This window comes from Salvelinus fontinalis, chromosome 26 (assembly GCF_029448725.1).
Source record: "Salvelinus fontinalis isolate EN_2023a chromosome 26, ASM2944872v1, whole genome shotgun sequence".
Classification (NCBI taxonomy): domain Eukaryota; kingdom Metazoa; phylum Chordata; class Actinopteri; order Salmoniformes; family Salmonidae; genus Salvelinus; species Salvelinus fontinalis.
The window spans coordinates 13,866,249-13,881,682 of NC_074690.1; the positions used below are offsets into that span (position 1 = coordinate 13,866,249).

A 15,434-nucleotide genomic window follows, 5' to 3' on the forward strand; every position below is an offset into this window, starting at 1 on the left:
TTGCTTACCAAGGACTATGTGGTATATTTTTGCTAAGAGAGAGCAGCACTGAGGTTTGACATAATAATGCACATGAACTCACTCATCCTCCGCCATCCACATGTGCCTTTGTATGAAGGATTTCAAGTCGCAAAGCCTACATGTAAGATGTATAAATGTAATGTATATAGGCCTATGTGTAACTACAACATGAAAGGTTTAAGTAAAATAATGAAAATGGCTTTAATGCATAAGTCCATACAGTAAAAGACATCACTGATACAGTGCAGAGCATATGAAAAAGCAAGAAAGGAAAGGCTGTCATTTGTGATCACCCAACAATTGCAAAGGACAATATCAAACAGTCATGTATGAAGGCTAATGTATTGAACATTGACTCCATATATACACTGAAGCGAAGAATATATACATTGTGCATCACTGAGCTACCAGCAGTCTGTCTAAGTTCCAAAGCCGCATCCTTATGCGCAAAATATGCGCAGCAGTCAGAGCGCAAAATAAATAGTTCGGTACACAGACCCCAGACAAAAAGTTCGCATGCTGGGCTGGACAGAACACCACAACGAGTATCTAGATAGCTAACGTTACGAGGATTGGGCGTAGTCCAAAGACACCTAAATTGGGCTTCATCACATTTTGAGGAGAAGGTGTCTACAACCTAACACGTTTTGATAGCCAAACGGCGAGATAAATTGCTCATAATGGCCTCGGAAGAGCTTTATGAGGTGAGTTAGCTAGCTAGCGTTATCTGAAATTGTTTTTTTGGGGTTCGTGTAGCTAGCAAGCTACTTAGCCAGCTAGCTACTTGGCTTGAAAGCCATTTAACATTAGCTTCATAAAAATGTCAGCTCAGGACTCGTTGTCTACTAGAGTACTACTGTAGGTCAAAGTTGGGCCACCTTACGATAGCTAACGTTAGCCTTCCATATTTGTTAGCATGAGGAGCTGCTGTGTGATTAGCTAGATCTGTGTGTTGTGATTAGATGCGGGCAGCGATAGTCACGGCACGGGGTCTGTTGTCTTCTTGGCTAGTTTTAAGTTAGTTAACTAGTGAGCTTTTGTACTTAACACTCTGTTACAAGTTGCACCCAGATTGTGCCTCACTTCTCCATGTGTACTCCTAATAATGATCCACAAACAATTGTGGCCAGGTAATTTTTTTTACATGCCAATCCAAAACTTTAGGCGTATTCTTTCAGATATACTATTCCATGACTATTCTATATGCAATTATGTGAATGCTTTCCATCTTTAGTTAGTAGACTAATTATTATAGGTAGTCAAGTCTACCCCTATCTAGACCATGTGATATAATGGCGTAAAGTTCGTTTCAAACTCAACATGCTCATTGTCTTTCTATCACGTTCAGGTTTGCCATATACTGGTAGTTAAATTGCCTACATTGGAAATCTTACCCACAGAGCTCTCACATTATAAACAGCGAGACAGCTGACACATAGCTACAGAAATCTGATATATATATATATATTAGTACCAGTCAAAAGTTTAATAAGTAGAATAATAATAGTGAAGAGATCAACTCTATGAAATAACACATATGGAATCATGTAGTAACCAAAAAAGTGTTAAAACAAATCAAAATATATTGTATAAAAGAGATTCTTCAAAGTAGCCACCCTTTGCCTTGACAGCTTTGCACACGCTTGGTATTCTCTCAAACAGATTCATGAGGTAGTCACCTGGAAAGCGTTTCAATTAACAGGTGTGCCTTGTTAAAAGTTAATTTGTCTAATTTCTTTCCTTCTTAATGTGTTTGAGCCAATCAGTTGTTGTGAAAAGGTAGGGGTGGTATACAGAAGATATCCCTATTTGGTAAAAGACCAAGTCCATATTATGGCAAGAACAGTTCAAATAAGCAAAGAGAAACGACAGTCCATCATTACTTTAAGACATGAAGGTCAATCAATACGGAAAATATAAAGAACTTCTAATGTTTCTTAAAGTGCTGATGCAAAAACCATCAAGCGCTATGATGAAACTGGCTCTCAAGGACCGCCACAGGAACGGAAGACCCAGAGTTACCTCTGCTGCAGAGGATAAGTTCATAGAGTTACCAGCCTCAGAAATTGCAGTCCAAATAAATGCTTAAGAGTTCAAGTAACAGGCCTTCATGTTCAAAGTGCCGCAAAGAAACCACTACTAAAGGACACCAATAACAAGAAGAGACTTGCTTGGGCCAACAAACACGAGCAATGGACATTAGACTGGTGGAAATCTGTCCTCTGGTGTGATGAGTCCAAATTTGAGATTTTTGGTTCCAACCAACGTGTCTTTGTGAGACACAGAGTAGGTGAACGGATGATCTCCGTATGTGTGGTTCCCACCGTGAAGCATGGAGGAGGGGGTATGATGGTGTGGGGGTGCTTTGCTGGTGACACTGTCAGTGACTTATTTCTGAGAAATTAAGGCTATACCATGCGAGAAATTGCCAAGAAACTGAAGATCTCAGCGCAAACTGGCTCTAACCAGAATAGAAAGAGGAGTGGGAGGCCCCGGTGCACAACTGAGCAAGATGTCAAGTACATTAGAGTGTCTAGTTTGAGAAACAGACGCCTCACAAGTCCTCAACTGGCAGCTTCATTAAATAGTACCCGCAAAACACCAGTCTCAACGTCAACAGTGAAGAGGCGACTCTGGGATGCTGGCCTTATAGGCAGAGTTGCAAAGAAAAAGCCATATCTCAGACTGGCCAATAAAAAGATTAAGAAGGGCAAAAGAACACAGACATTGGGCAGAGGAAGAAGTGTTTTGGACAGACACATCTAAGTTTGAGGTGTTCGGATCACAAAGAAAAACATTTTTGAGACGCAGAAAAAATGAAAAGATGCTGGAGGAGTGCTTGACGCCATCTGTCAAGCATGGTGGAGGCAATGTGATGATCTGGGGGCGCTTTGGCGATGGTAAAGTGGGAGATTTGTACATTTTGCAACGCCATGCCATACCCTGTGGACGGCGCTTAATTGGAGCCAATTTCCTCCTACAACAGGACAATGACCCAAAGCACAGCTCCAAACTATGCAATAACTATTTAGTAAAATGGCAGTCAGCTGGTATTCTGTCTATAATGAAGTGGCCAGCACAGTCACCTTATCTCAACCCTATTGAGCTGTTGTGGGAGCAGCTTGACCGTATGGTGATGGAAGTGCCCATCAAGCCAATCCAACTTGTGGGAGGTGCTTCAGGAAGCATAGGGTGAAATCTCTTCAGATTACCTCAACAAATTGACAACTAGAATGCCAAAGGGCTGTAATTGCTGCAAATGGAGGATTATTTGACGAAAGCAAAGTTTGAAGGACACTATTATTTCAAATAAATCATTATTTATAACCTTGTCAACGTCTTGACTATATTTCCTATTCATTTTGCAACTCATTTCATGTATGTTGTCATGGAAAACAAGGACATTTCTAAGTGACCCCAAACTTTTGAACGGTAGCATGCGTGTGTGTGTGTGTATATATATAAATCAAAGCTGTTGCAACTGCCTAGTTAAATAAAGGTAACACACACACACACACGATAGGAGGAATATCTAAAAGTAGGCTAATACAATAAACAGGCCCAATTAGCCATGAAGTCATCTATTCAGTAGTCACACTACTTGCCTGTTGGGTAGAGTAACTGCCTTTTATGAACCCAGTGGTTTACTGAATACATCTCTGATGTCTCACATGTAGCCTAGTGTGAACCAGGAGTGGTATGGTGTTGATATCCTGTTTATCTAAAGAGTTAAAGGAGAGTGCATTGTGGCTCGTGAAATGATCGACACATGAAGTGGACAGCTTTTATTTTCGACGCAGGGCGCCAGTAAAAGGTGTTCTCTGGTGTCCCGTTGGACATTTTGATAATCCCCAAAAATATTCTGTATAGGAAAAAGGAGCAAAGTTCATCTGTATTATTGATGTTGAGTATTTACCACCCTATGTAAAGTTTGGGATGTATAAGATACGCCGTAAGAGCGTTCGTGCAAAACCCGATGCAATGCAAGAAGTGTAAAATATTTGTGTCAAGTGTTTGCAGACGGAAGGAATATGTTTTGTAGAGTCTGTGAATGTAAAATGTTGCAACTGTGGTAGGGATCATATTTTCCCCGAATACCCAGAGTTCCCTGTTAGGGTGAAAAAGGTTGAGGTGTCAAGGATCATGGTCGTACAGCAACTCTCCTATGTGGAGGCGGTGAAGAGAGTTGAAGGGGTAAAAGGCCACAGTGCTGAAGAAGATATGGCAGTGAATACATCTCAACCAGTTGAAAATGTTATACGTCAATCAAGTGATCTGGATACACTTATTGTGAAGAAGGTGGATCTTGTAACATTTTATAGCAGTTAGTAATTGTACTGCACAAGAAGTCCAAGACGCTGGACATCCATTATATCTGCAGTTGGAAGTTTTTGCCCACCACAGCAGCTACGGCCGTCTCCAAGACTTAACGGCAGAAGCACTACAAGGACTACTGTCAGCAGCACCATCACAGGATTCTGAGCATGTGTAGGGACCTGATTTTAAAAACAGAAAAGCAGGCTGATTTCGTTATTGATAGTTTGTATGGAATAAAAAAAAATGACCCCCGCTTTTCTTTCCTTTTAGTAGGTAGCGGAATGCACATATAAATTGTTGCTAACGCCATTATACCAAATAAACATTTGCCCAGTGTGGGCTATAGCCTAGACGTTTCAGTCTCAATGATCGTGACTTAGTGACTGCCCCACGTCTAGTCACTGCCACTGCCAACTATTTTGTTTAATTCTGTCACAGGTTGAGAAAATTGTGGACAAACGGAAGAACAAGAAGGGAAAGATGGAGTACCTGGTCCGCTGGAGGGGGTACGGATACGAGGGGGACACCTGGGAACCCGAGTCGCACCTCTCCGCCTGCATGGAGTTTATTCACCATTTTAATCAGTCACACGGCGAAAGACAGAGAGACGGCAGTTTACTGCGCTCCACTCAAAGCTCTCCCAGCATGGCCCACAGCCACAGTTCGAGCAACAACGCCCGCAAACAGATCTGCAGGCCTCAGCCACTCTGCGGCAATAGTGGGGCAGGAAGCCACGCTCTAGTGAAATCCGCCTCTTCGCTCACCACAGCAGCTACGGCCGTCTCCAAACGGCCGCAGCCACCACTTGACTCTAGCCTGGCAAATTCCAAAACGGACACACAGCAGCTTATCTTGAGCCAAAAGTACAGTGATTTCACTACCTGTGCCATTTCTAGTCCAAGCTTTACAAGTGGGCCCGCTGCTTCTCCAGTGGGCACGGCACGTCGGAGTATGGACCTGGCCAAGTCCGGGATCAAAATCCTGGTTCCCAAAAGCCCCATGAGCAGCTGGGTGGACTCTGAAGAGTCGCCCAGCGAGGCGGCCCACAGTCTGGAACAGGGGGGTCAGGAGCAGGACTCTGTGCCCCCAGAGGTGGCCCTGTTGGAAAAGCCTCTGGGGTTGCTGCTGGGGCCCGGGGAAGAAAGGGCACGCATGGGGACTCGGCCCAGGACTCAAAGCCAAGTCCCATTGGTCCCTCAGCAAGTCCCCGTAACACCAGCATCCATACGCACCCTCAATGGGAAAGGTAAGGCTTTTTCAATAGACTGCAATAACTGTTGTTGTTGTGCTGTTTACTGAACCCAGGTCTTGTAGTTGTACGTTCAAAAGTCATAAAATCAAATGTTATGTTAAATGCGCCGAATACAACAGGTGTAGAACTTACAGTGAAATGCTTACTTACAAGCCCTTAACCAACAATGCAGTTAAGAAAAATAAGAAATAAAAGTAACAATCAATTTAAGAGCAGCAGTAAACGGCAGAAGCCATTGTTGTGTTGCCTCTGATTGGACCTGTTTTATCATTGGAGGACCAGATGCTGCTGGAAGTAGCGTTGGAGGACTTATGAAGGTACAGACTTCTCATTCTGGTCTATGTAGACCACAATGCCCGAGGGGAGTGATTGGGGACAATACCATGCAAATTCCGTTTCTCCCCTTTCGTCTCAGTGTTCACTCATTCATTATCAATGAACTCAAATTTGGTGCACTGTTCATCTACTGTTGAGTAGAACAGAAGGGAAGCCCGGAAAAGCACTGAGACCTACTCATGACATGCAGTAAACTATTCAGCCTGTTCCAGATAATTAATCTTGCTGATTATTACAACAGACAATATTAAGAAAGGCAGAAATGCTTTCCATTTCCATCCCCCTGTATCTTATGTGGTTTTTTAACCACCAGGTACATCGACACTCATGGAGGCTTTGGCAGCCAACGGGACGGCTAACCTGCAGAGTGCCGTGGCGCGAGTAACCGCCGTCTCCGGAGTGGCCGGGAAACGGCGCTTCGAAGAGCAGCGCTCGGTCTTCGACAAGCGCCTTCGGTTCAGCGTACGGCAGACGGAGAGTGCCTATCGCTACAGGGACCTCGTCGTCAAGAAGCAGGACGGCTTCACCCACATCCTGCTCTCAACCAAGACCTCGGAGAACAACTCGCTCAACCCCAACGTGAGTCATATGCCTGCTTGTCTTTCTGCGTGCCTGTCTTTGCCCTAACAAAACAATTGTTATACAGCGTGACAGTTAGTAGTATTTTTATAGTTTTGTTATGCCAACATTTCCAAACAGTTGGTAGTCAAATGTAATTGATGAATGTAAGCAAAATTTCTTTAAAAGAAAGTCAAAGACTGGTTCTTCAAAAATATATTGGGATGGTTTCCTGGACACAGATTAAGCCTTAGACTAAAAAAGTATTTCCAGTGATCATTCTCCATCGAAAGGGCTTCCTAGTCCAAGATTAGGCTTCATCTGTGTCTGGGAAACTGGCCCATAAAAATTTATAATATTTTTGAATCCCTCTCTGGCTGCCTCAGGTGATGAAGGAGATACAGAGTGCCATGGCCACAGCGGCATCAGACGACAGTAAGCTGGTCCTACTGAGCGCCGTAGGCAGCTTCTTTTGCTTCGGCCTGGACTTCATCTACTTCATCAGGCGGCTGACCGACGACCGTAAGAAAGAGAGCATCAAGATGGCCGAGACCATTAGGTAGGTCAGAAGGCTTACCTCTGTTTCTATTTTTTTATGTGGATGATTTTCAAAAAGGGAGAAAAAATATATATTTTTAAAAGGTCGGCAGGATGACTCAACTTCCTCATTTCTCGATTGTCCAAAAATCTGTCCTCATCCTCCTTGTCCCCCATATCTTCATCTGCACTGATTAAAGAAAACAAAATGGTGGAACCTCATCATTAGGCTGTTTTTTCATCTCTGGTCAGTTCTTTCAGATCAGTGCAAATGACAGATTGTCTGGAATCATCGGTTATTTTTGAAACCGGTGAAAAAGATGAGTAGAATGCTATGTTGTAGTGTCAGTCGTTGTAATAATGCCACAGAAGATGGTGATTCAGACCCAGTCTATTGTTCTCATCCTCACAGGACATTCGTGAACACTTTCATCCAATTCAAGAAGCCTATCATCGTAGCCGTGAACGGACCGGCCGTGGGCCTCGGAGCCTCCATCCTCCCGCTGTGTGACGTGGTCTGGGCCAACGAGAGAGCCTGGTTCCAGACGCCTTACACCACCTACGGACAGACACCCGACGCCTGCGCCTCCATCACCTTCCCTCGCATCATGGGCGTGGCCTCGGTGAGTTGATGCTGAAAATCCTCCACATTCTCAGAGGGGGGAGTTGTTTAGCACAGCAATAGAGATATTGTTTGGGGAACTGGTTTTAAGTGTAACACTCACCATTTTTTTAGCTGCTTTTTGCTCCAGGACTAGGTTTAATCTATGTCAATGATTTGGGGGTGGGCTAGTGGTTTCTAGATCACATTGTACTGCTGCGATCGTGGGGTTTGAATCAAGTATCCGTGCTTCACAACGGGTAAATGAAGGTTGGGGTTTGATTTGACTAGCGGTTTCTAGATCACATTGTACTGCTGCGATCGTGGGGTTTGAATCAAGTATCCGTGCTTCACAACGGGTAAATGAAGGTTGGGTTTTGATTTGGCTATGTCCATTTTCCCCATTAATGCCGGGTGTACAGTACACCACTTTCAAAATCCTAAACATCGCTGAGCCTCTAGACGTTAAACGACCGTCTTATCTTGTATTGTTTTGTCTTGCCGAGCGTAGAGGTGCGCACTAAGCGATCCGGGTCAGACTACAAGATTCCTCACTTGGTCGTGACGATTCTCCATACCACGCTGTCTCGTGAAAACGATGATGTGATTTAGGTTAACGTAGCTAGAATGATCTGTGGCTCAAAGCAGTCTCGTAAACGTTTTCAGTCAGAGACATTCACGCTTGCCGTTACAGAGTTGAAATATCTAGCCAACATTTTGAATAAAAATAACATTGCTTGTGAACATCAGAGCTGTAACGATTTGACGCTTTGGTTAAAAGCAAGTACAGACCCATACTAGGTAGTAGTCATGGCTCCTGCTCCAGAGTCTACACATCCTGGGTGATGTCATCACCTTACTGGCTTTTTCTCTGGCGAGCTCTCATTGGCTACTGCTGATCACCGTTCTCAAAACTTGTCGTTGCACATCTCACACTACAAGAGCATTGAAGATTTTGTCCCGATTTAATTACTATTATTTTTTTTCCAAACCATGTATCAAAATACTAAGACTGCCCTCAGATTGCGTCCCTGACCTGCTCACATTAATCGAGCGTCAGTGCCGCCCCCCCCCCCCCCCCCCCCCCCCCCGAGTAGGCAACGACATAGGGATTTTATCTCCGATCTCAAACTTGTCTGGAACAGCCCAAATCGGGGCGAAAATCGTGTAGTGTACACCTGACTTCACATGGGGTGACAAGCTGCGGTGATTTGCGCTCTAATCCAATAGCATAGAAAATACGTTGCGCATTTCTTTACTTCAGAAATACTGCACCAAAGACCTTAGCTAGATGTCAAATTGCTTCACTAAAACATCCTCGGCAAAAATGTCAACATTTTATTACAGATTTCTTTATCTTAGATTCATTCTGGGGATTTTGAGAAAGTGAAATAGGCTTCCTACAGTGTCTCATAGGGGACAATCATCATTAACCAAACTGAATCGGTCAGGAAACACACCTCCAAGACTGAAATCTAGTTTGTCAAATGAGCAACAGGAAAACACGTGCCAATCGTCGTGTTCAGTGGCTCGTTAACCTCCCTCTCTCTTCTTTTTGTTTCTCTCTCTCCCTCGTCTCTCAGGCCAATGAGATGCTGCTGAGTGGGAGGAAGCTGACGGCCCAGGAGGCCTGTGCTAAAGGGCTTGTCTCCCAGGTGCTGTGGCCCGGGACTTTCACTCAGGAGGTGATGGTTCGCATTAGGGAGCTAGTCTCTTGTAATTCAGTTGTAAGTCATCCTCTTTCATTTGATTTTTGAAGATTAAAAAAATATATTTCTACACAGTCACAGTACGCCCACGGCCCTCCCCAGCCCTCATTGTCCTCCCTCTTTTTTTGTTCACGTTTTTGTCTCATCAAAAACCATAAACATTACGTCACTGACACTCATATATATATATACACACACACTCTCCTAGCCACAAGTGGCCACTTGAATTGTTAACTTTTCAATGTCTCCCAACCCGAAACGGAACCAAGAGTGTGTTTAAAAAAAAAAAAAAATAATAATATAATGCTTTTAGGAATACATTGAATTGAGATCAAGTCACAATATCTGGATGTTGCAAAATTTCTCATGAATCGTCTGTGCAGACATTGTTGACATAAGAGTGATCTCATGTCCCACAATGAATGGTTAAGTGAGTCTATGCCAATATCCTTCAATGCATCCATATCCATCAGTCATTTTCCTTTCCTTTTTCCCGCCGGGTGGGGTGGGGGCCTCTGCTGCACTGTAGGTCCTGCGGGAGTCCAAAGCACTGGTCCGAAACGCAAACCGGGCCGCCCTGGAGCAGGCCAACGAACGCGAGTGTGAGGCGCTGAAGAGAGTTTGGGGCTCCTCGCAGGGGATGGACTCCATCCTCCAATACCTGCAGAAGAAGATAGATGAGTTTTAAGGAAAGCATGTATCCCCCATGTTCCCAAGCCCCATTCAGTGGCGGAACCAGACAAACAGCACTGGGAGTACAACAGGTTCAATCTGCAATCTGTGTGATCTATTGTATGTGTGTGTGTGTGTGCCCATTGAGATGTTGCTGCTGGACCTTTAAATCTTCCTAGCATCCTGGTGACCATGTGTTGACCCTTTACCCAATAACCCCCGGCCTTTGACCCTTTAAGGTTGGTTCCCAACCCTGGTCCTCCAGTACCCCCAACAGTACACATGTTTATTGTAACCTTGGACAAGCACACTTGATTCAACTTGTAAACGAATCATCAAGCCCTCAATGAGTTGAATGAGGTATGTTTGTCAAGGGCTACAACAAAACTGTTTACTGTTGAAGGTACTGGAGTACCAGGGTTGGGCAACAATGTTGGGGGGTACTGGAGAACCAGGGTTGGGCTGTTGAAGGTACTGGAGGACCAGGGTTGGGAAACACTGTTGGGGCTACTGGAGGACCGTTGAAGGTACTGGAGGACCAGAGTTGGGAAACACTGCTCTACCCAATAGCCCTGGCCTGCGCAAAATACCATAACACATTACAGGTCCAACTAAACATGGCCTAGATTGAAAGGGATGGAGGGATTGGAGGAGGTGAAGACATTGATGAATACACATAAAAGTGTCTTGCATAGTGGGGTGTCTGTCCTACTCACCTCAGGATTGATTTGGGTGGGATGTTGTATCAACATGGATCAGAATTTATGACACAACAAAAGTGCACATTGAAAACTTTGACAAACACCTAGGCAACTTTCCATTGTGGAGCCTGCAATAAGATGTAACGCTCTGAACTCTTGGGAAAACAGCGCAGCCCAGTGGATGGAAGGCTTATTGGATTCTCCATATTGACACCTGTAAAGCTTTCCATTCAAAACAGGACTTATTGCTATTTGAACTGAATAGAGGCCCCGGGATTAAATTAAAGGCGCGTTGTCGAGAAGTGTACTGCACTTGACTTTAAAGGGTCATTTTAAGCGTGAGCCGTCATCTGTAGCGTTCACCATGAATACCATCTACGAACGTCAGGGAAATTCCCTTTTAGAAGACTCATTGTCAACAGTGCAGTGCTTTTTGAACAGCAAGCCTTTGATTGAATCCAGGACAGAGTCGGTCATATTAATTTGTAACACAGCTCCTGACTGTATTTTTACTTTTTGTCTGATATTTTCTGTAGATGATATTTCACCCAGGTCATCTTTTTATTGTCGTCTTATTTGGCTTGGGGGACTGTATTTTCCACCAAACAGTTTCTATGGTAAACAGATTTTTTGTTTGTTTTAAGACTATTACAATATAATTTCATTAAATATTCTGCAACTCCTGAATTATTCCATCCATGAAACATACACGCAAGGGAGAGACAATTACAAGATTCTGAATGCAGTTGTGACGAGGCTAGGGTACACGGTTCAAGGCTCAGTTGTGACGAGGCTAGGGTACACGGTTCAAGGCTCAGTTGTGACGAGGCTAGGGTCCACGGTTCAAGGCTCAGTAGTGACGAGGCTAGGGTACACGGTTCAAGGCTCAGTTGTGACGAGGCTAAGGTACACGGTTCAAGGCTCAGTTGTGACGAGGCTAGGGTACACGGTTCAAGGCTCAGTTGTGACGAGGCTAGGGTACACGGTTCAAGGCTCAGTTGTGACGAGGCTAAGGTACACGGTTCAAGGCTCAGTTGTGACGAGGCTAGGGTACAGGGTTCAAGGCTCAGTTGTGACGAGGCTAGGGTACACGGTTCAAGGCTCAGTTGTGACTAGGCTAGGGTACAGGGTTCATGGCTCAGTTGTGACGAGGCTAGGGTACACGGTTCAAGGCTCAGTTGTGACGAGGCTAGGGTACACGGTTCAAGGCTCAGTTGTGACTAGGCTAGGGTACAGGGTTCATGGCTCAGTTGTGACGAGGCTAGGGTACACGGTTCAAGGCTCAGTTGTGACGAGGCTAAGGTACACGGTTCAAGGCTCAGTTGTGACGAGGCTAGGGTACCCGGTTCAAGGCTCAGTAGTGACGAGGCTAAGGTACACGGTTCAAGGCTCAGTTGTGACGAGGCTAGGGTACCCGGTTCAAGGCTCAGTAGTGACGAGGCTAGCGTACACGGTTCAAGGCTCAGCTGTGACGAGGTACACGGTTCAAGGCTCAGTTGTGACGAGGTACACGGTTCAAGGCTCTAGCTAAAAGCAAGTGCCTTGTTCTTTCCTCCATTTTCTAATGACAAAATGTGTGTTCTGATCTGAAGAGCGATTATCAGTGAGAATAGCCTTTAATCTCACCACTCAGTACCATGGATATAGGACGTTTGCAGCTTCAGCATATCTCACCCTGTTTTTTTCGTTGTTGCATTGAGCAAAGGTTGCTTCTAAACTGCTGTGGAGGCATCCTATTTACATTAGTCAAAGCCCCTGAAAAAAAAAAAAGATGTACAGCTTTTGAATTTGTAAAACAAAAACGTTATTCGCCTACAGTTTTTTTTTTTTTTTTGTATATATGAATTCTGACTTGACCGATGTTTTGTGGCCTCACCAATCATTTGGCCATATTCCTTGTTTCACTGGATTTATAGAAGTAGCAGAGCACGGGGTAACAGATGATAGCGCCCAATACCTGGACATCTGCTGTTACCTTTGCCTATTTCCATAAAGAATTATGGAAAATGTCATTATTTATATTGTCTATGAGTATTTAAATATTTAAAGTTGAGATGGTTTGGACAAAAGTAGTGTCTGTTTTGAGTCATTGCTCATGGTTTGTTTAACAGTTGATTTTATTTTATTGAAATGTGAAGTATCTTCTCGGGGCAGTCTACTCGTGGACATAGTATGATTTTACTTTCGGCTCTAGTCTATTTTCGCGATCTTCGTCAGAATTCAGTTTTGGCCTTCGCGCATAGATTGTTAATGCCGCAACTGCACCAGTCAAATTGTTTTCTTAGCATATTTTTTCTTCTTCTAGAAGGGTTAGAAGTCAGTATTTCGGTTGAGATTTTCTGTAAGCAAAGGCAAAGAGGTATTGCGTAACAATAACGCAATGCTCTTTGTAAAACATGTCCTTTTGCTTAGTATCCCCAAATTGTGCCTGAGAAGCATGTCATACCTCGAGTGCTCCAGAGTAGCGCAGCGGGCCTAAGGCACTGCGTCTCAGTGCTAGAGGCGTCACTACAGACCCTGGTTTGATTCCAGGCTGTATCACAACCGGCCGTGATTGGGAGTCCCATAGGGCGGCGCACAATTGGCCCCAGCGTCGTCCGGGTTTGGCTGGGTTAGGCTGTCATTGTAAATAAGAATTTGTTCTTAACTGACTTGCCTAGTTAAATAAAGATGTTTTTTTTTTAAACATACTTCATGTTTCACTGAATGCTGATTTAGAAATATTAGCAAGCATCTTCAACACTTGGACCATAGCTTAGTTAATGTAATGTCCTCAACACGTTTTTCTCATTGAAGAAATTTACTGTATTTAAAAAATATATAATTTGTCTTGTTAACACATCATGATAATGAAGCTTGTCTAGTGCACACAGAATTGACTCATTCTGTTGAAAGATTCCAAGAAGCGATGTTGAAATTGACCGCACTTTGGTACAGCAGTGAAATAATTTTAAAGTCTGAAATCGCATAACCCTTCTGAAGAACTGTGTGAACTGCCTTGACTCAAATCCTGGTACAGCATTTTTGCATACATGTGACCTATTTTGTAGTTGTACTTATATAAATATACATGCTGTACAATCTGAAAGTGTTTTTTTATATATATATATATAGATTACTGAAATATATACTCGCTGTGAAAATAAACGGTGTGAACCTGTTAAAGTAATATTGTGTTGGTTAGATTATACAGTGCATTCGGGAATGTTTTCAGACACCTGGACTTTTTCCACATTTTGTTACGTTACAGCCTTATTCTAAAATGTATTAAATCGCTTTTCCCCCTCATCGATCCACACACAATACCCCGTAATGACATCACAATACCCCATAATGACATCACAATACCCCATAATGAAAAGGTAAAGTTTTTTTAAATTTTATGTTTGCACATTTATAAAAAATAAACTGATCACATTTACATAAGTATTCAGACCCTTTACTCAGTACTTTGATGCACCTTTGGCAGCGATTAGAGTCTTCTTGGCACACCTGTATTTGGGGAGTTTCTCCCATTCTTCTCTGCAGATACTCCCAAGCTCTGTCAGGTTGGATGGGGAGCGTTGCTGCACAGCTATTTTTAGGTCTCTCCAGAGATGTGTATCCGGGTTCAAGTCCGGGCTCTGGCTGGGCCACTCAAGAACATTCAGAGACTTGTACCGAAGCCATTCTTTGCGTTGTCTTGGCTGTGTGCTTAGGGTCGTTGTCCTGTTGGAAGGTGAACCTTCTCCTGAGTGCTCTGGAGCAGGTTTTCATTAAGGATCTCTATATTTTTCTCTGTTCATCTTTCCCTCTATCCCGACGAGTCTCCCTGCCACTAAAAAAACATCCCCACAAGCATGATGCTGCCACCACCATGCTTCATCATAGGGGTGGTACCAGGTTTCCTCCCACATGGTTTCATCAGACCAGAGAATCTTGTTTCTCATGGTCTTGACTCCTGAGAGTCCTTTAAGTGCCTTGTGGCAAACTTCAAGTGGGCTGTCGTGCCTTTTACTGAGGAGTGGTTTCCATCTGGCCACTCTACCATTAAGGCCTGATTTGGTGTACTGCAGAGATGGTTGTCCTTCTGGAAGGTGCTCCCATCTCCACAGAGGAGTTCTGTCAGAGTGACCATTGGGTTCTTGATCACCTCCCTGTCCAAAGGCCCTTCTCCCCCGTTTGGCCAGTCGGCCAGCTCTAGGAAGAGGTGGTTCCAAACTTCTTCCATTTTAAGAATGATGGTCAACCTTCAATGCTGCAGAAATGTTTTGGTACCCTTCCACAGATTTGTGCCTCGACACAATCCTGGCTCGGAGCTCTATGGACAAATCCTTTGACCTTATGGCTTGGTTTTTGCTCTGACTATGTACTGTCAACTGTGGGACCTTATATAGACTGGTGTGTGCCTTTCCAAATCATGTCCAATCAATTGAATTTACCACAGGTGGACTCCCAAGTTGTAGAAACATCAAGGATGATCAATGGAAACAGGATGCACCTGAGCTCAATTTCGAGTCTCATAGCAAAGCCTCTTAATATTTACATAAGCAGTAGGGATTTTAGCATGTAAATCTTGGTGGGGCAAAAAATATAAATAAATATGTTGATTCATGCCAGTAAACCCACTACACAACACTAAATAATATACAAATCGCACTATTGGGGCCTACATTAAGCTGTCCCAACACCTTACCCACACCTTACTACCAGCAGAGGCTTGTCTGGCAGCGAAACAGTTCATTCATCCT

The 15,434-nt window shown here is 43.9% G+C and overlaps 1 protein-coding gene across 2 annotated transcripts; it reads left to right on the forward strand.

Moving 5' to 3' along the window:
* The first annotated feature begins 490 nt into the window (after positions 1-490).
* Positions 491-13,873, forward strand: LOC129823672 (chromodomain Y-like protein). 2 transcript variants are annotated; one of them, XM_055882570.1, is made up of 7 exons: positions 491-725; positions 4,777-5,584; positions 6,240-6,505; positions 6,871-7,043; positions 7,434-7,644; positions 9,206-9,349; positions 9,861-13,873. In XM_055882570.1, the coding sequence occupies exons 1-7, from the start codon at positions 702-704 to the stop codon at positions 10,017-10,019; spliced, it is 1,785 nt and encodes a 594-aa protein (XP_055738545.1). In that variant the 5' UTR covers positions 491-701; the 3' UTR covers positions 10,020-13,873. The 2 variants fall into 2 exon arrangements, with proteins under 2 accessions (XP_055738545.1, XP_055738546.1); XM_055882571.1 differs by having other exon boundaries at positions 9,206-9,307.
* The last annotated feature ends 1,561 nt before the right edge of the window (positions 13,874-15,434 follow it).

Excerpts from the sequence above, each read along its gene's own strand:
- LOC129823672 (XM_055882570.1), top strand. The coding sequence starts at position 702 with ATGGCCTCGGAAGAGCTTTATGAG. Across the intron at positions 6,506-6,870 it reads ACAACTCGCTCAACCCCAAC|GTGATGAAGGAGATACAGAG; the intron begins GTGAGTCATATG and ends TGGCTGCCTCAG. Across the intron at positions 7,044-7,433 it reads AAGATGGCCGAGACCATTAG|GACATTCGTGAACACTTTCA; the intron begins GTAGGTCAGAAG and ends TCATCCTCACAG.